Source organism: Danio rerio, chromosome 16 (assembly GCF_052040795.2).
Source record: "Danio rerio strain M-AB ecotype USA chromosome 16, GRCz13ab, whole genome shotgun sequence".
Classification (NCBI taxonomy): domain Eukaryota; kingdom Metazoa; phylum Chordata; class Actinopteri; order Cypriniformes; family Danionidae; genus Danio; species Danio rerio.
The window spans coordinates 44,153,481-44,174,817 of NC_141036.1; the positions used below are offsets into that span (position 1 = coordinate 44,153,481).

Genomic DNA, 21,337 nt, shown 5'->3' on the forward strand with positions numbered 1-21,337 from the left:
GTCCCTATATTAATCTGGGGTCCCCACAGCAGAATGAACCGCCAACTTATACAACATATGTTCTATGCAGCGGATACCCTTACACATATACACTCAAATTCACACATACACTACGAACAATTTAGCTTACCCAATTCACCTATAGCGCATGTCCTTGGACTTGTGGGGGAAAAAAACAAAGCACCCGGAGAAAACCCACGTGAACACAGGGAGAACATGCAAACTCCACACAAAATGCCAACTGAGCCTTGAACCAGTGACCTTCTTGCTGTGAGGCGACAGCAGACACGATTCATATCAGATAAACATATGAACAAGGTCTGAATCTGATTTGAGTAAAGTGGAATCCATGTGATTTTTTGTCTGCTAACACATACATGGGCAATATTCTATCTGTGCCACATGGGAGAAAAAAATCTGAATTGGGTCACTTGAACCCTGCAGTGTAAAAGCAGTCTAAGTGATCGACAGCACTGTAGACAGCGCCCTCTAGTGGATTGCTATTTGAAACGTGCAATGAAACATACTTGAAAAACATTGTGTTTTACTTATGCAAAAACATACTTATATTTGACCTCTATATACCAGTATATGAAGCTATCATTCCATTGATAAATGATCTGAGGTCTTGATCGGTGTCCACTTCATGTTACCACAGCAATGCCTCTGTGCCACACACAGAAGCTGATATGCCTGCCACCGCAAACCCATACAGAAGGCTGCAAAACAGCTTTTGTGGTCTGCTATCTCGCTGCCTGACTCACCCCCACATCTGGGCATAAGTACATAGAGTCTTGTGTCCCTCTGAAAATGAGGCATAATTAGCTTTAGTTTCGTTTAATTACTGCCTAAATGTTATGTTACATTTCTGACGAGCGACATAAAAAGCTTCCACAGCTTTATCAAAGAGAACCTCTGTGCTATTTTAGGGAGCATCCAACGATAGGACTGAGAAAACTGCAGTACGGCCGATAAAAAGATCAAGGGAATACCACATATTCATAATTTCTGTCACATGTCACGATTTTGCGAATGCATCATTTCTGATAAGGTAAATGATGTCTTGAGCCGAGGTAAAACTATTCTGTTTTTCTGGAGTCACTTAAGTGTGTTTAAAACTTCAACGCCGCACTTTGATCTGTCAGATTTACGTAAACATCTGTTTCGTGCTGATAGAACGGAGGAATGATATACTAGAGTTGGTTCTTATCAATTCAGCTATCGTGGCTTTTGCGAGGAAAGAAACTGACATGCTTTTACAAACCCAGGAATGTTTAGTGTATCAAGAACATCTTTTGTTTATACGTACTAAAAAAAAAAAAAACAAGCGGTTGTAGAATTAATAGCTTATGACCTACAAGCCGACAGGAAAATGTCTTGTCCCTGGAATCCTTCACTTTCAGCTCCAGGAGTAAACGCTGTTTAACTGGACAATTATTCATTCATTCTTTTTCTTTTCAGTCTAGTCCCTTTATTAATCAGGGGAATGAATCGCCAACTTATCCAGCATATACAGCGGATACCCTTCCAGCCGCAACCTACCACTGGGAAACACCCATACACTCTTGCATTCACACACATACACTATTTTTTCAATTTACCTATAAACCATTCCAGTGTGGTCATCTCATTGGCCCATGAACATTTCCTGCTTGCTATCAAACTATTATCAACTGTGACAAGAGGCGATTCAATCATACCTTAATGTTAAAACAGCTGCCATAACATTATTGATCAACATGTGGCTCTTTTTGCATTCTAGGAAGTTATAGAAGCTAAAAAATGTAAAACAGGAAATACATTGAGACCATTTTTTTTGTTTACATGCCTCAGAATCAGGGGTCTCAAACTGCTGGCCGACCGGCCATTTACAGCCCACCCTCCTCCTCCCTCCTGCCTGCATCTGACGTCAAAAATATAATGAGATTCGGGCCACCAAAACATATATTTTTGAACCTCTATCATTGCTGTGTAGTCGCGTCTAATCATTTGTGGTTCTGACCAGACACCTAGTCGACATTTAAAGTGCTGCATTCAGATAAGTTTTACTTTCATTTCTCTCAGTGTACAGTCGACAGTAACACACACATGCTTTTTACTGTACAGTAATTCTGTGGATGATTTAAATGTTAAAATATATGTCAGTAAGTGCTCTAATTTTACTAAAGAACTATATTTGTAAATATTCAAGAGTCATTTGATTATTATCAGTTTTATATCACTTGTACAATGCAAAAATGATTCTCTTACTTGGATTTTTTTGTCCTGTTTCTAGTACAAATACCTAAAAATTCTTAAATCAGGAAGAATTTTCTAGACAAGCAAAACATATTGTCTTGTTTTAGGAAATAATATCCCACAATTGTCCCAATATCCCAATAATGGGGCAAGCAAATTAATCTTATGTCAAAAAGGAAAAAAAACAAGTTTATTTTGCTTTCCCCTATTGGCAGATTATTTTGCTTGATTATTTTAACGGAAAAACTCACTTAATATTTGCATACTATTTCTGAAAAAAAGAAAAAATATTTTGCTTGCCTAGAAAATGCTTCTTGATGTAAGAACTTTTATATATTGGGATTAGAAAGCAGACAAAAAAATTCTAAGTAAGAAAAGAGTGTTTTGCTGTGTATAAACACTTCTTCATGGCGTACACGTTATGCTTGGTGGTGTAACAAATATGATAATTTTGCTAATATTCGATTAAAATGGTCACATTTAATAGCTTTTCCTCATATGCTTATTAAGATTTGCATAAAAAATATGTACATTATTATATTAAAATTGTACTACTAGTTGTATTGAACTTGTTAAAGTAAATGTGAATATGTACATACTTTATGCCTCTTTGTTGTAGTTGTACAAAGAAAGATATTGAGAACAATTGCCAGTAAGGTCACTTAAGTTACTCAAACTGCTTTCTGCTGTTCTTACGCTGTTGGGACAATGCAAATGGTTGAGACAGAATAATAATTATTATGCCTATTATTTGTAGTATTTTAATAGCAATTTAACATACACCTTCAATATGTACAACAAGAAACAAAAAGCTAGCAACAGCGCTAACCCCTGCGCCACCATGTCACCACTGTACAATAATTGTATGCTTAAAATGTTTGTGCTGAAAATGAAACCAAAAAAAAAAAAAAAGCAGGAGAAAAAACTTCAACAGCTTTGCCAAGGATGTGACCTCGTCACACTACAATTACACAAACTATTTGATGCAACATTTGTTTTCCATTTCGCTCCTGAAGCTGCATTTCCTGCGAGTGCTGCGGGTGATGGGAAGTGCAGCCTGTGTGTGTGTGTGTGTCTGTGCGTGTGTGAACATCACAGCCCCCCTATACAGAGGCCAAGCTTCAGATTTTGTCATGTACATATGGATGCAGAGGTAATACTATTTTACACCATGATGTGCGGTTGTGCTGGCAGGAAGAGAGAAAGCATTCATTGTGAAACATTTGGGGCGCCGCTGCCACCACTGGGGCTTTTCAAGCAGAGGTCCATGTTAAATTCATATAATCTAATCTGTTCCTTATATAAATACACACTGAGGCACAGTCCTACTAAAAAGCAAACCTGTAGGCTACATCTTGAGCTGCTGAGAGCGTACCTGTCACGGCCATATGTGTGTGTGTGTGTGTGTGTGTGTGTGTGTGTGTGTGTGTGTGTGTGTATGTTTTTTGAGCTATATGCCTGGATGTTTCAGATCTATGTACTCCTTCATTCCCCACAGGCACTTCTGGAAGATGTAAGAGGAAATTGTGCTGCATGATGTGTTCTTTATATCTTATTTCAGAAACAAGTCTTTCAATCTCCATCTCCAATGGGGAACAGAGAGGAAATCTGCCTCGTGTCTTAAGGAACCAAGTGGGTTTCTAAACAAAGAGGAAGTGCCCAAGAGGCAGACGGGCCATGCCGAATCACACAAGCTTATATGCTATAAAACTGTGTGTGTTTTGGAGGGCAGAGACTCTTGTGTAATGCTTCAAATAAAGGGCATCGCACTTCTTTTCAAACCTTTTATCTGTCTAAACAATGTGCTTGTATTCTTTTGAGGCCGACTTCTTTGTAAAAAGAGCAATAGAAAGTTCTGCACTTGTGTCTTTGGGGCGGTGAGGTGTTTTTAATGATTTGAGATCTAGGTGCAAAGGTTCCTGTCAACCCAAAACCACTCACCTGAGTGAAACTGACAGCTTTTATCATCGGCCTACGGAGCCCTGTTGTCAGTGATTCCCCCTGGTTCTAAAATACTTCTGCTAAGTTCTTACAAGGCCCAACAGGGTCAAGGGCTTCACACACCACAGCAATGGTTAGCAAAACAGGAACATGTCAGGGAAACGATCCAGAATTTGTCCTACATCCAGGTGTTAAGTAAAAACACTGGGGTATGGAGTTGTGGGCACTGGATGAATGGCAAACAAAACCATATAAATCTGAATAAAAAGAAAACACTGGAAAGGAAGTGCAGCTATACTGAAATTACAGAATAAAATATCTGTAAGTTCAGCGTAAGCAAAGAAACATATAGGAGCAACTGAAGTCTTTAAGCTATATTTGGATGCTAAATTAAGAAAAAAAAGATTCTAAAGTCAAAGCTATATTTGGTTCCTTTACATCATTTAACAATTAAGTTTCAATAAGTGACCTACAGACTCTTTTCAGTTTAAATTATACCTTTTTAGATGGAATTAAACTTTTCATATATATTGAAGCTGTACTTGTCAGAGTTACTGTACAAATTACTTGCTCTTATTATCCAATCATGGTACTTACTGTACTATTAATGCTTCTAGACTTTAATGATAAAACTATCTATCCACCTTGTAAACTCAAACTATTTAATAGATTGTATTACTTGAAACAAAGCTGAAATTAAAATAAAACTTTAAAACAAAAAATATGTTGCCTTGACAATGGATTAGAGCTATACTACCTGACAAAAGTTTTGTGGCTTTATCAAAGTTTTAGAAACAACAAATAATAACTTGACTTTTAGTTGATCATTTGGTATCAGAAGTGACTTATATAAAAGGTAAAGGCCTCTAGATTACAATTATTTTACCAAAATAAAACATGATCATACTTTGTTTTTTTAATTATCTAATTGGGACAGTAAGGTCTGACTTTGCTAAGACAAAAGTCTTGTCACTTAACAGAAATAATGTACAGTATAGAATATAAAGTCATGGTGCAGTAGAAAAAGAATGAATATTGTGTATGACTCCCATGAGCTTGGAGGACTGCATCCATAGATCTTTGCAGTGACTCAGATAACTTAATAATAAAGTCCTCTGGAATGGCAAAGAAAGCGTTTATGCAGGACTCCCAGAGTTTATTAAAATTCTTTGAATTCATCTTCAATGCCTCCTCCTTCATCTTACCCCAGACATGCTCAATAATGTTTAATTATGTTCTGGTGACTGGGCTGGCCAATCCTGGAGTACCTTGACCTTCATTGCTTTCAGGAACTTTGATGTGGAGGCTGAAGTATGAGTAGCGCTATCCTGCTGGAGCATTTGCCCTCTTCTGTGGTTTGTCAGGTAATGGGCAGCACAAATGTCTTGATACCTCAGGTTTTTGATGTTGCCATCCACTCTGCAGATCTCTCGCACACTCCTTACTGAATGTAACCCCAAACCATGATTTTTTCTTCACCAAACCTGACTAATTTCTGTGAGAATCTTGGGTCCATGCAGGTTTCAATAGATCTGCAGTATTTGTGATGATTGGGATGCAGTTCAACAGATGATTCATTGGAAAAATCTGCCTTTTGCTACTTTCCAAACAATCAACGAGAAGTCAAGTTTTTATTTATTTGCTCTTACAGTTACAGGAATCGACAACAAGACTTTTGTCAGGTAGTGTACAGTTACTAAACCTAAATCAAGTATATGATTTTGTTAAATTTCAAATAAATTTACTGAAGCTGAAATAGTTTTAAAGTCTTTCTCAATTATTTTTTGCATGAATCTGCTGCATTTGCACAATTACAAATAGACAAATTTGCTTTTGGCTATTCTCTGCTGTGTGTACTGTATGCAAGCTTGGAATTACCAACACTTACTGTAAAAGCACACACATCCAGCAACAAACAACACTTTTGTTTTGTCTGGGTGTCTGTTTCGCTGGTCCAAGTCTCTGGATGTGAGCAGGTCAGAAGCCACAGCTTCCCTCAGTAAAGTGTGGCTCTGATTACAAGCTGTGATGTCTCAATAAAAATGCCCGAAAGAGAGAGAGAGAGAGAGAGAGAGAGAGAGAGAGAACGAGGACAGAAGATTTTAGCGGTTGAGTTGGTGCAACTGTGCACCAGATGTTAAAAGTCATACCGCGCTTTCGACTAGCCTAAAAAAGGGGGTGGTCTGGGCTGTGCCAGTGTCCCATTGATACTGTAGCCACATGAAGTGGAACCTCTGAATACACACTATCAAAAGTGTATAGCTTATACATTAGTGCTTATGTGTGGGAATATATGAATGCATGTTTATGGAAGGCTGTGTGGAGGAAGTCTGTTGTGTGTGTCTGGAGATGAAAGCGTGTGTGGGGCCTTGCGGAAGGGCTACGCTGAGGCCTGGAAGACAGAAGGGCCACATTTAAATGGCAAACACTGAACGAATGCAGCCTAATTTGAGTGATGATAAGCTTATGATGCTATTAAGAGACAGAACGACAGATGAAAGTCACTATTGCTTGAATCTGTTTTGAAATGAACATGGACTGCCTTACCTAATACCAAATTGAATAAACAAAACCTAATTATAGATGGCGTATTTTTCTTTTTCCTCCACAAAAGAATACAGACAGACAGACAGACAGACAGACAACAGACAGACAGACAGACAGACAGACAACAGACAGACAGACAGACAGATAGATAGATAGATAGATAGATAGATAGATAGATAGATAGATAGATAGATAGATAGATAGATAGATAGATAGATTCCATCAGTCCAATCCCATTTCCTCAGGACTCCACGTTTATGCTTCATGCCTGTGGCATGACGACGGATTCTCCATATAAAAGCTGGTGGGATCATGGGGTGTTTCAAATATTGCTCGCTGAAGACAGTCGCTGACAGAATGACGGGAGCCATATTTATTTTGGTCAGAGAGCAGGGCACTTTGTGGGGAGTTAATCAGAAGCTCCCCTCTCCCCCCTACAAGGAATGTGACTGTGAGGGAGAAAAAAAGTGAAAAAGATGGCACAGGACTACTAGTAATGACTTTCACTCCCGGTGGAAGATTTACCTCTGGCAGAAGTTTTCAGAGACCACAAGAATTTAGGCATAGGGTGTGACATGAATTGCAGAGCAGGTGAGAAGTTGCTTGAACCGATGCGTTTTCTGACTGACAGCTTTGACTTGTACATGTTTTCTAGCTGGCTTGAATGACCTGCTCTCTCTAGTACAGAATATAAAGTCTTGCAATTCTAAATTCTGTTGCTTTCAGTTACCAGGAGGGCCATCAAAGTGACTGTCTTTATGTAAACACATCTAAACAGCCAGCAGAATTTAAAGTGAAACTGAGACTCTTCATGAAGCTTAGCTGTTAGCAAATAACATTGTGCATATGTTGTTTAGTTAGGCAGTCATCAAGCTACTTTATAATTAACAAATAAGTAACACTTTAAATAATACAATGAGTAATTAAATCAAAACGAAGAGTTATTTAGTTTTAATGGTTGGAAATAAAGCTTTAATTGTGATATACAATGTTGGAATTTAAAGAATTATGTTGCTTTTGTGAGAGGTGATTTCAGAATCATAAAGTTGTAATTGTACCAATTATGAGCAATAAAGTTGTAATTGTGAGATATGAATCTACAATTATAGGAAATAACTGTCACTTTGAGTTTTAAAGTCACTGCTGCAAGAAACATGTGAAAAAGTGCATGTTTTTGGAATAAAGTTGATGACACAATTAGTAAATATGAAGTGTTAATTAAAATAACATTTACCTTTTTGTAAATGGGCTTCTTTATAAAAATTGTTGACTTATCGTAGTAAACGTACCACTATATACATTTTTGGAGAGCACCAAATATGTCCCAGGAGCTACAGGTATGTTTTTTTTTTTGTGCAGTTTTTGTTTTTGCGAATCAGAGGCCGCTGTGTATGCTTTTTGAGATTTCAATTTTCTCTTGCAAGCGCCCTTTGTGCCTGCTGTTCTCACATAAATCCACCAGAGGCCGCTGTCTACTGACAGGCTGACTAAATGACCAATCGACTGATCCACCCTCCTTCTCTAAACCCAACCAATGGTGTTTTCATAAGCACAGACTGACCAGCGCCCAGCCACTTTTCATCATGGTCAACTGACAATTTTCAAAAGCAATCCAGAAAAAGAAAAGCCCTCGTCTGATTTTTACCATGTTTTTAGATTTTACTATGCTCTCACCCTGTTATTTACTTGTTTATTTTATCTTTTGGCTTCTGTTTTTGTCTTATCTTCTTTCTGTAACTGTTCTTCGCTCAAAAAAGTTCTTACTCAAACCCCATCGATGTGGTCAGGTCCACATTACAAGCTAACTGGACAAACTAGCAACAGCTAGAAAGCTGTCCACATGGAGGTAAGTTAAATGATAATGTTTATATTTTTTTAAATTAACGCATTCACATTAATGAGTTAACAGTATTTTGGCATTTAACTGTGTTTTTAATACAGTTTTAGAGCATCTTGCAATGTAAAAATAAGCTTTTTTAAAATGTCTTAATAAGCATAGTTTATTATTGGGCTATTCATAGGCTATATTTGTAAATACAGCTGATGTAAAAGCATTTTTAATGTTTAAGATTTATTTATACTACTGCAGAAAAAAAAAGCTCTTTTCATTGTTACCGAATGTTTGTGTTTATGTAACTATTAATGTTATACTAAATAAGGGGATTGTTTGCTGGCAAAGGGGCGACGCAGTGGCGCAGAAGGTATTGCTGTCGCCTCACAGCAAGAAGGTTGCTGGGTTGCTGGTTTGAACCTCGTCTCAGTTGGCGTTTCTCCCTGCATTTGCATGGGTTTCCGGTGCTCCGGTTTCCCCTACAGTCCAAAGACATGCGGTACAGGTGAATTGGGTAGGCTAAATTGCTCGTAGTGTATGAATGTGTGTTGTTGTGTGTGTGTGTGTGTGTGTGTGGATGTTTCCTAGAGATAAGTTGTGGCTGGATGAGCATCCACTGCGTAAAAACTTGCTGGATAAGTTGGCGGATCGTTCCGCTGTGGCAACCCCGGAATAATAAAGGAACTAAGCCGACAAGAAAATGAATAAATGAATGCTGGCATAACGATGTGGTTATTGTACTGTTAACGTTAGTAGCTAGGCAGTCAAAAACATTTCACTACTTTTCATTGCAGTTAATGCACTTTTGAAAGACTTTTGAAACACTTAGCCAGATTGCCTGCATTTCCACTTATACAAGAAAACAACTTGTTGCAACAGGCATTGTCGCAGTCCACTTGGGAAACAAAACCCATTTGGTTCACTCCGAAAGCTTACGAGCTGTATGTGTGCGAGTATGTGTTGCGAGCTATGTGTATTCGCAGCCGAGAACTGCAAAGGCTTAAATACTTGACGCACTCGTCGGAAACATAAGCATTTCTCATGTGAGATTGCCAACTGTGCAGACGAATATCAAATATGGCAAATAAGAAAACGTTGGTCAGTTAATTATGCTACTGTAAGTAATGTTTACTCTGCAATAATTCTCCAGTACCGATAGCAGAACCATTAACGTCAGAGCTGATCAATACTGTCTTTTAGAATTCAGCACCGATATTAATAAAGTACCCATTCCTAGAAATGTAAATAGGGCTATGTTTTCAGAATGAGCCATATCTTGAAAAATAGACAAAGCATTGATTTTTTTTAGAAAAGACTTTATCTTGCCAGCTACTTTTAGCAAACCCAACAGGAAATCACAAAAGACTTGAATATCAATATGTCAATGACTACTAATAAATAATTCAGTACGAATCATTAAGGATCAATAACCACTGACTAGCAGCATTTACTCATAGCCTCAGACCAGATGTCTGATCTTTGAGGTTTTATCTTTAAACTGAGATTTCTGTCTGGCAAGCTCTTTCTACACTACAAGCAAATTTTAAACAAGCCAGCAATTAATTTTACGAAGCCAATAACATTAACAGTGCCACAACACAAAGTTTAAAAGAAGATCAAAAGGGTAGAAACGGAGGTAGCAGGAGGATATATGGGAGCTGCTGTGTGAATGCAGAAAAGCGTGTTGGCTGTGAAAGCAGCGCCCTCTGCTCTTGTGTCAATCCTGCGGAGTCAGTTCATTAAAGAAAGATTAATCCATTGGCACACCAGTCACAACAGACCTGGGCGCGAGGCACGGATAATCACGCTACACGGCAGCCAATTAGTGAGCTCCACTTGTCCTGGGAAAGCAGAGTGCACTCCACTCCTGCTCTATCCAACGATAGCCCACAATGTTATCCAGACGTAATTCACCATTTATCATTCCTGAATTTCAACGCCGAGTCAGAATCTCATTGGGAGTCTTCATCTGCGGATCACTTTCTCCTCCAAGGGGCCCAAGTTTTAGTGGGAAGCGCAAGGCAGCCTGACAGTTATTAAATAAATAAGTGCAAACACACACTTTCGCACTCGGCAGCGGTGGCAAGAGGCGTCCGCTATTTGTTTTGGAGGGGGCACTCGGCACAAGACGAGCGTAAAAGACTCACATAAGAAGTGAATTAGTTGTCTGTGGAAGCTCGCATCTGCAGCAGGAATGCTTGACACTCAAAAAGACACTCAAATATGGATTTGGATTTTGGTTTTCCAAACTAAACACAGGCCCCGAGTCATGGTGCGTAATTAAAATGCTCGGAGGACAAGATTGTCCTGCCAAGCCCCCAAACTCAGTCCGCTAACTAACCATAAACACACCAGTGCAGCGCAAAGCCGCGCACACATTAAAACAAAACTCCACCAGTGTTTTCTCTGTGGCATCGAGGGGCATGCCTTGCTGCGGGTCTCGTCCTGCTTGCCTCAATAACAGATAAAAGGCAATTACTCCTCTGTGGGCATCACTTTACCAGAGTCTCCATCTGGCTCCCAGACTGGCCGGTACTGACAAGCAGAGGATTTGAGGGGGTGACACGAGCGCTACTGGTGGCTGTGTATCTGTCTATCCTTATCCAAAGATGGGAAGCAAAAAAACGCCTCTGTTGTCACCGATCTCTCCACAACTTCTAAAGGGAATATTAGATTCAATATTGAAGTAGATTAACCAACTGTTTTTAAATGACGTTCCTCAAAGCACCATGGTGCAACATATTGTTAGTAGGCCAATTTGTTCTTTGATGTCGTTGTTGGTTTATCAATGTCTATTGGGTCTAAAATTGAGTTTGGCACAGGTCCCACTCTTTTGAGCCGTTCTTGTTAAAACTAAGGTACAATTTTCAACATAGGCTTATTCTGAAAGCGTAGCCCTATATACAATTCTGAAGATCACGAATTATATAGCCAGAGGTGTGTATGGCTGCATTTCAATTTTAAAACGAACGCTACGGGTGGTATGATGGCGTTTCTTTTCGTGCTTACCAGCTGATCGCTTATGTCCGTATGGACGGCTTTCCCGTTGTTACCAGTTTGTTCAGTTAGCTCGTCATGTACATCGGTGGCCTTAAGATGCAGAGGAGTTGACCATGATTATGTGGTTCGAGTCCGGTGAGGAGCGATTTCAGAAAGCGGGTAAGACAAAAACAGAATCCAAAAAATAAAACAAACAAGCAAATAACAGGGTGAGAATGTGGTAAAATCTGAAAATGTGGTAAAATAAGGTGAGGGCTTTTCTTTTTCTGGATTGCTATTCAAAATGGTCAGTTGGGTTAAAGAAAGTGGGTGGGTGGGTCAATCTGTGCTTTTGAAAATAAGATTGGTTGGGTTTAGGGAAGAAAGAGGGTGGGTTAGTTAATCTGTCAGTCAGTCAGTCAGTCAGTCAGTCAGTCAGTCAGTCAGTCAAACAGTCAAAAAGTCAAACAGTCAGAGTCAGTCAAGAGCAGCTTCTGGTGGATTTACGCGAGAACATTTTGATATCTCAAAAAGTATTCCCAGCAGCTTCTGATGAATTTGCAAAAACAAAACTGCAAAAAAAAAAAAAAAAAAATTCAGCTGCTGGGACATATTTGGCAGTCCCGAAAATGGATGTAGAGGTACATGTTCAGAACGAGCCTGGGTTGACAATTTCTCCCGTTTTTAGCCACAACTTTTATACCTTGTCCCATTCCAATTTATAAAATCCCACATGTAAAGATTTATGCTAATTTATCAGTCCTGTTTCAGTATGATTCTTCTGATCTTCTGATGTCATAGATATCAATTCATTGCAAATTGCAACATACTCAACATGTCTGACCTCACCTTGAACTTGTCATAGCAGGCAAAAGGAAGGTGTTTTCCCTTAATGTTGCATACAACCAAAAAACAATCAGTGAAAGTCTCAAGTACTCAATCTGTACACACGTGGTAGTATGTTTTAAAGGGATGGCATTAGCAGAATTTAAAAAAATGAAATAACCAACATGGGGAAATTTCGTCAATTATAGGTTATAAATGTTTTTCAATGAATTAACCAGCCCTAACAAGTAATATTCTGGACTTTAAAACTAAAACTAAATTTTATTACTTTGTGTTCAGATATTTGTATATTGTGGTAGTCCCACAAGCTATTTCTTACTTCCATTTTCCTATCTTCTCTCCTATACTTCTTTTCAGCAGTTAAAATCTTCCCGAAGGAATTCAGTCTAAAAGAAATTTGGACCCGATTGACTTTCAGTGCAAGGACAAAAATACTGAGACAAATTCAGGTTGCACAGGTCACATCTTAGATTCGGAACTTTGCCCCTTGATTACTAAAACAATAACTCGATTTATTATTTAAAATTTTAAATAAATGATCAGTTCACTTCTGAAAAGCCTATATGGCTTAATGTTAGGCTACCCAAGAAGGACAAGGAGCTGTCAAGGATATCAGGGCATATAGGAAAAACTATATGTTTCTACTGTTTCAGAAATGGGAAATCAATTTCACCATGCGAGGCTCTTTGCCCCTAAGCTATAGAATCTAGAAACCACAGAAAATCATTACAAGAAGTCAAGCATGCATATCACTGTGCTATGGAGTCTCGCTTATTCCTCAAGTAACATTTTTTCCCGATAGAGCCGTTCATAAGTGGCGCAGACATGGTTATTAATGCACCAATACGCCATTCAATACACCATTTCTAGCTGTCTGAGAATCTGAAATCCGCTTTGCTGTGAACAGCAGAAATTATCCAATAAGTCTCAATGTCGTGTTTGTGACTGAACCTCAGTCCCACTAAATCCAATGTTAGGGAATTACTACTAGGATTAGGCAGATTATTGGAGGCAATAACAGTCTGGATTGTTTACACAACACTTAATACAATTGACATTAAGTAACCTGCTGCTTGCTGGTAGCAGAAAGACCAAGGGCTAACAACCAGGGAAAATCCCAGAAGGAAGGAAAAACTATCCATAAAACAGCGGTATTACTGACAGATGCTCCCTGCTGGAATATCACTCTACAGAGCACTTTCATGGCAGAAATATCTTAGATTTGTTCTCTCTCTCTCTCTCTCTCTCTAGTGGGGCTGGTCAGTCAGTTGAATTGATGACAGGGGGTTGGTTAGGTGCAAGCTGGAGCTCAGCAGGCATTTCATTTTAGCGAACAGCCGGACGACTATTAATAAACTGTGTTTACGGCCCACTCTATACACCACCCTGAGGAGTCCCATCACACTGCCAGAAAGAGACTGTCTAGCCTGCTGGGAGAGTGCCGGCCTGGCAACTCACCCCTAAAAAAGTGAACAATAGTGATATTTAACAGCAACAAAGCTGATTTAAGATTCCCAATCATCAACAGTCATTCGAATAGTTTGCAAAATGCTTTTGAATTTATTTACTGTTATTTTTTACAGCACGTAATATGCGAAAATTAACAGAATGTATGTATTGATATGGTTTGCAAGTCATTTTGATTGACATTACAAGCTAAATTTCAAATTTACCAATATCTAACCGACTTATAACCAATATTAACCGACTGTTTCATTCCACGTTAGCTCCTACTTTAATTTATTATTGCAATGTGTTAGTCACAAAGGATGGGAATCAATTAAGGAATCATTAAGTAAATCAAATTCTCTCTTAACGGCAGCATGGTTGCCTCATTATCACCTTCTGCAAGGAGTTTGCATGTTCTCCCTGTGTTTGTGTGGGTTTCCACCGGGTGGTCCGGTTTCTCCCAAAGTCCGAAGACATGTGCTATAAGTGAATTGGATGAACTAAATTGGCCATAGTGTATGAGTGCGTGTGTGAATGCGAGAGTGTATGGGGGTTTCCCAGTACTGGGTTGTGGCTGGAAGGGTATCCGCTGCGTAAAACATATGCCAGAATATTTGGCGGCTCATTCCGCTGAGGCGACCCCTGATAAATAAGGGACTAAGCCGAAGAAAAATGAACAAGTAAATGAAATTTTCTCAACCCTATTCCCCAAACTAATAACCCCTAATCTAACGTAACTGTAAATATCTAATGAAAAAAGGTGTTACTTATTGTTGCTTAGTGGTTAAACAACCTGTTTTCCAGATTCTTGTCCACGTCAAGAATTGCTCCAAGATGTAAATGATGTCCAGCGCCTTTTAAGCTAATAGAAATGGAAGCTTGTTGATCAGATAAACAGTACCAGAAATGCATTTAATGTAAAATTCCTTTGATGTTATTTACCTTCTCGAATTCCCTGCCTCTTTCTAATCCATGGCAATGTGCAAGGTCTGCTGTCACATAATCGTATACCTATTTCCAAAGGCTGATGTCCAGTATCTGATGGGCATTTTGGTAACTGGGTTGTATTCTAGTACAAATCACCCGCAGTCACCTTTTGCCTCATTTTTCTTCTTATGTAGAGCAAATACTCTAAACTTACACATGCATATGCGTTTAAAGTCTGCCTGTAATCCTATTTATGTCTCACAAAGTAATTTGTTATATTGCAGAGCAAAGCTATCGTATTAGGTAGCATTCAGGGACTTATTCGCAAAGTCCTATGGAATCCAGTGTAATGTAGAGGTCAGTCGGGGGCTATGTTATCCTGGCCTTGCGTTTAATAAACACTCGAGACCAAGCACCAATATGCTTGTCCTGAAGCTTTGGCAACATCCTGGTCACCAGTGCACAAAATTTCCTCTGAAGTACCTGTGCTAGAATGAACAACATTGACTGTAAATGCATTGTTGTTATAGTAAATTATAGAAAACCTATGGCACCGTTTATCTAGTTTTCCTGAACACCACTTCTGGTGCTTGACCTTAAATGCAACAAGCTATAACATGATTAGTGTAGTCAGATTCAAAAGCAGATGACTCCTTTGAACTGGTTCTTTTTAGTGAATCAAAGCATACAAAGCAATCAGAGAAGCCAACAAGTGTTACTTCACCCAAAAATGAAGATAATGTTATTAATCGCTCACCCTCCAGTTGTTCATGATTTTCAGGTTTGGGTGAACTAACAATTTAAGGCCCCTATCATACACCTGGCACAATTAGGCGCAAGACGTGTATGGCATGATTTGTTGCTATTTTCAGACCAGCGCAACAGTAATTTTTTACGTTTTGCTTCACATTTTTTAAATAGCAAATCCATTTGCACCACTTTATGGACTCATGGAAGATAAGAGATAAGACTCTGATTGGTTTAATGCACGTTGTGCTAAAAACACACCCACAACTCATTAAGAGAATAAGCACAACCCTGTTAGACACAGAGCATATTTTTCCGTCCCTAAAATAGCAAAATTAGGACACGCCGTTTATGCTTTTGCGCAATACACTTTAGACCAGTGGTTCCCAACAGGGAGTTCGCGGTCCCCCACAGAGCTTTGCGTCTCATTTAAAAAAATCTTAGCAGTGGACAATAGTACTGCTGAAATGAATATACAAACTGAATAAATATATAATTACACTAAAGGTGGGCCGTTAATGCGAGATTCTTATCGTGTGATAAAAAAAATAATTGCCGTTAATCTATTCTTAAAGTTGAGTTGGGAGCTGGAACTATTCTAAGCAAGCTATGATGACTTTCACCTTAATATATTAGCGCGGATGTATACCTAACCGGTGAGTCTTCTGACAAAAGAGTGCCCTTTTGAATCGAATCAGCAGGATGCCTGACTTTAATTGCAGTTTGTTAGTTTCACTTTAACTCATGAACATTTCATTTATTATCCTGTGACAAGTTGGAGTATTAGACGCAAATAAGGAGTAAGGACTAGTGAGAGTTTTATGGAATTTAATAGTGTACGCCAAATAGAAGGAAAAAAACTTCATTTCCCGGTGTGTGTGTGTGCGGTCCTTTACTGACAGCCGCGTGTGAATCTTGTCAGAAAATATGGCGAAAGGTCCTAATGACCGCGGTGTTTACTTCAATAATGCCACTTATATCTGCATACTCCACATGTCTTAATTTAACTTCTGTTTAGTTCAGTTATGACTTTAGTTGGATTAAGGTCATCAAAAATCGCTGTTTGAGCTTATGTAGGCCTACAGTTCAAACTTAATCTTTAACTGAATAAACAGTGAGTAAACATGAGTTTATCTTATAAAACGGAGCGACGCAGTGGCACAGTAGGTAGTGCTGTCACCTCACAGCAAGATGGTCGCTGGGTTGCTGGCTAGAGCCACGGCTGGGTCAGTTGGCATTTCTGTGTGGAATTTGCATGTTCTCCCTGCGTTTGCGTGGGTGTCCTTCCGGTGATCCCACAGTCCAAAGACATGTGGTACAGGTAAACTGGGTAAGCTAAATTGTCCATAGTGTATGAGTGTGTGTGTGGATGTTTCTCAGAGATGGGTTGCGGCTGGAAGGGTAAAAACGTGCTGGATAAGTTGGCGGTTCATTCCGGTGTGGCAACCACTTTTTTTATAAATAGACTAATCCGAAAAGAAAATTAAGGAATTAATCTTATTAAAGATAATTTATTTTCATCACTAGTTATCATAGTGGAACAGTGTCTCAAGCAGTTTGTGATGCATTTTGGAAACCGGAGATGAGCCCCTGGTCTAATGCGCCACCTGGCTAGAGAAACCCATTCTCAAAGACTTATTATTTGGGTAGCACACATATTCTGAATGCCTTCGGCAGAATTCAAATGAGCCATTTTAATCGAGATTAATCTAGATTTAAAAAAAAAAATCTATACCTATATAATAAACATACCGTTTGAAAACAAAATTTTTTGTCATCCTTACTGCAAACTTTTATGAGCGATTATATCATTAAATGTGAAGGGGGGCCTTACAATATTTTCTAGGGGGTCTCAGGCAAAAAAAGGTTGGGAACCACTGCTTTAGACTTTGTACCTAGATTGTCAAAATAGACCTCAAGTGTATGACTGACCCACTCTTATGAATCTGTTCCTTTTAATTAATCTTAATTATGCTGCAGCCAGTGTAGCTCACTCATGAACATATTAACTCACAATAATCAATATAAATCAGTTCTTATTTAATCAGTTTAATAAATCTGTTTTTATTCAATTATAAACATAATGTTTCATGATGAAAAAAGTTCTGATTTCATTTGGTTCTTTTAAGTAAATCAAAACAAACCAGACGACCAGTTTGCGCTTGAGAACTGGGTCTTTTAATGACTGGATCAAAAATGAGTAAAAACTTCAAAGAACAGAATCGATCAAAAGCTTTTACACCTTCATTAGAATCAACTTTTTATTAAAATCAGTGATACCTGCAATCAATTCAAAATTCTGTTAGTAATATTACTGACTGATTGTCCTTAGGTGAACTTGCTGTTAAACGTTTCCTGTCGAGTTTGAATGCTATACAAGTATTTCCTTTAAGTGTTAACGACTCATACTGGCCATATTACAAATGTAGGACTAATCCACAAGTGTTCTAATGAAAACCGTAAAGAACACAGCAAAGCGGCAGATCTACTGTATGTTCATTTAAGACTTTAACAAAGGCTGCTAATCACTGACTTCAGATGAGATAATTGAGACCAGTAAAAATGCATCAAAATGCCAGTTTTTAATTAAAGAAGACTATAAAATACTCCTGGAAAAGGTCAGAAGGAGCTGAATTAGGGAGGGAAAAATTCCTGTGGAGAAAGCCAGCAGAGGGTACAGAAGGAAAACCTGCCAGAAAATCACTATTTCCAACCTTACAACCATTGAAAAGGGGAAAATAGCCGTGTGACATGTCCGAAACATATTTACTCAATCATCACCTCTCTAAAGCGGCTGTCAGAGTGTGTATGTAGGTCATTTTTTATTTCTTTCAACTGACTTGAATGAAGATGAATGGATTCAGCTTTAGTGATGTACTTCTGGTAATAGCTCATGGAGCAAAACTGCTCACGGTGGCTGTGACCTGATACCGAGATGGACATTATGGAAATTCAGATACAGCGCAAGACTGAGGAACCTAAATAAACAGTGAAAACTGAGCAAGTTCAGCTTCATCCTGCCTCAGGTCTCTGGGTTGACAATTAACCTTTCCACAATCAGTCAAAAACCTTCTCGATGTGAATGTGCTGTCCTTTACTGACCTCCAAAATTGAAATTACATCTGTACTCGCCTGTGTGACAGTATCATAAGTCAGTGACCGCAAAAGATTTAAGTTTGTGCAGGTGAGCTGAATGAAGAAAAAAGCGGCAGGGAAACGTCTCGATTAATTATCATAGCAAGTTTTCCCTGATAAGCCCTCCTGAATAGGCCAATTATTTCCACGAGTAAACTTGGCCCATCTCTTCCAAAACTAAACACTTATAAAATATGTTTCCTTGGCTCTATTTACTCAAAAAATATTTTCCCTCCTATTTGACTTCTCGTTTTAGTGGTAAAGTACATGCACCACCTACCGCAAATAACTCTCTTATAGAGAAAGGAAACAGAGTAGCATTGAGGAAACCTGCACTTCATACTTTAAGGAATTCCGCTGGGAGGAGAGGAGAATAAGTGAGAGAACACATACGCTCTCAAGAAAAGAGAGTGAAAAAACCTAAAGCTGAGCTGGCTAAAGTGAGCATGGAAAAATACTAATAAATCATGAATGAAAATGCCAGTCGACACTGAAAACCCAAATCGAGGGCTTGAGGTTGGACGGCCGGCTTTACCGTCCAAAAAAACTGAGCTCAAGATTAAACAGGTGAGATGCAAAGGAACAGACCCCAGAGATATTTCCTTCTTGGTTTGGAAATTTTATGAAATTGATGATTTTCAGATGGAATGAATGATCTGCGTCCTAAACACACACTTGACATTGGTGGGGAAGGGCGAATCAAACAACAGCCCCCATCCCCAAAGAATGTATATAGATGCTGCTATTATTCATTTAACTGCTATTAAAATATATTAATAATAAATCTTCTCTTCATACAATTTATTAAGTTTTAGACCTGTAGCCAAGGGGGGCTTGAGTGGTTCGAAAGACCAAAGTTGGATTATTATTAATAATTAATTAATTTATTTTTTTTATCAATTTAATGGCCAAATTCTAACTGAGGAAAGGTGAATGTGCTGGCCAGTTTGTTTTTAGTTTGTAGGCGATTTCTTAAAAAACAAAAGAAATGTAATTATAGATGATAATAAATTTGTAATTTAAAAGTAATTATCTTTTCATATTTTTTATTCAAAATGTTCATTACTTATATAACTGTAATATAAAACGTACAATTTAATTTCACATCTGTAAATAAAAACTTAAAATAATTTTTAATTAAAAAAAATTGTTGGAAATATTTTTTGGTACATTACAAAGTGAGGTTATGATAACTATCTGACAAGACAATGCAGCAAAAACTAGTTCTTAGAATGTCACAAAAATGCAATATGTATACCTCTTCATGCGAAAATTAGGTGAATAACTGCAAAAAGGTTAAGTTTCAAAAAAATAACAGGGAAAAAACAATCCTCTGCATTTGGCACTGCTTGTATCTGAAAGTAGGAAAAGGCACAGCCAATCAAAATGTCCTTATAAGTTTTTGGGGGCGCGAGGATTCAAGGAGAGAACATGATTTAACCCTTACTGCCACTGCGCATCTTGATTAATGTTGACAGCACAATTTTTTTTAAGTGGATTAAATTATTGGTGGGGATATTGGTGGGGTCGCGACCCTAAATCAATGCCCCTGTAAACAAAAGCTTATTTCGAAGATATAAGCAAACCAGAACCACATATGCTGAACCTCACCTTTTCTGCAGTGTCGCATTGCCATCTTGCACCTCCTAGATTCAGCGATAGTTGGACATGGTATTGTGTCCTTTGGTGGCTTCTTCACAATATGCCTTGTTCTGGTTTCCAGACCCCACTTGAAACCACAGGTTTTGTTTCTTCTGGCGCAGGTCCCCCATTCACTCCACTGGCCCACTTCACAACCCTCTGTTAGGTGAAGAACCAGAAACAAAATATTATTTCTTATGAAAGACAATGGTTATTCAAGTTTTACACTGATAAGATACACTAAATAACTAGACAAGTAAACTTCGTAGACAAACTTTATGGTGGCTTGAGAAAGCCTCATCTGAAAGTTTGAAGTAGTTTTAAAGTTTAAATAATTAAAGTAGCTTTTATGAAGTTTGAAACAGTTGCTATAGATAGATAACTACATATGACAGCATGTTTCTAGTATGGATTGGCATGATTCTTGTTTGGCGGTTGATATGGTGTTCTAGGTGGTTGCTAAAGTGTTGCTAGGTGGTTGCTAAGGTGCTCTGACTGGTTGCTAGGGGGTTGCTAGAGCATTTCTAGTGAGTTGCTAGGTTGTCCTGAGTGATTGCTACGGTGTTGCTAGGTGGTTCCTAAGGTGTTGCTAGGCAGTTGCTCAGGTGTTCTTGGTCATTACTAAGGTGTTGCTAGGTGGTTGCTTAGGGTGTTCTGAGTGGTTGCTTGGTGGTTACTAAGGCATTGCTAGGCATTGCTAGATGGTTTCTAAGGCATTGCTAGGTGGTTGCTAAGGTGTTACTAGGGGGTTGCTAAGGCATTGCTAGGGTGTTGCTAGGCGGTTGCTAAGTGTGGCGAGGGGGCGTGGCCGAGAGACGTGGGAACAGAGTGAGGCCACTGCTTAAGTGGATACACCTGCGGTGCGCACCTGCCTCGAATTCCACGGAAGGAGCTCTGGACTATAAAAGGAGAAACGATGGCAGAGGAAGCCGAGAGAGGACCGGGGCTGGATATAATTTACTTTTGCTTTCAGTTTGACGGCAGTCTCCGTGAGGAGCTGCCTTCCGTTTGTTTTGGTTTAGACGGCAGTCTCCGTGAGGAGCTGCAGTTCATGTT

The 21,337-nt window shown here is 38.8% G+C and overlaps 1 protein-coding gene across 2 annotated transcripts in view; it reads right to left on the reverse strand.

The window, feature by feature from the left end:
* Positions 1 to 21,337, reverse strand: part of rspo2 (R-spondin 2) — a 100,520-nt gene that overhangs the window by 20,374 nt on the left and 58,809 nt on the right. For both annotated transcript variants that reach the window (XM_087286084.1, NM_001281990.1), the window contains 1 exon segment: positions 20,252 to 20,440. In XM_087286084.1, coding sequence (XP_087142210.1) covers positions 20,252 to 20,440 — 189 coding nt within the window.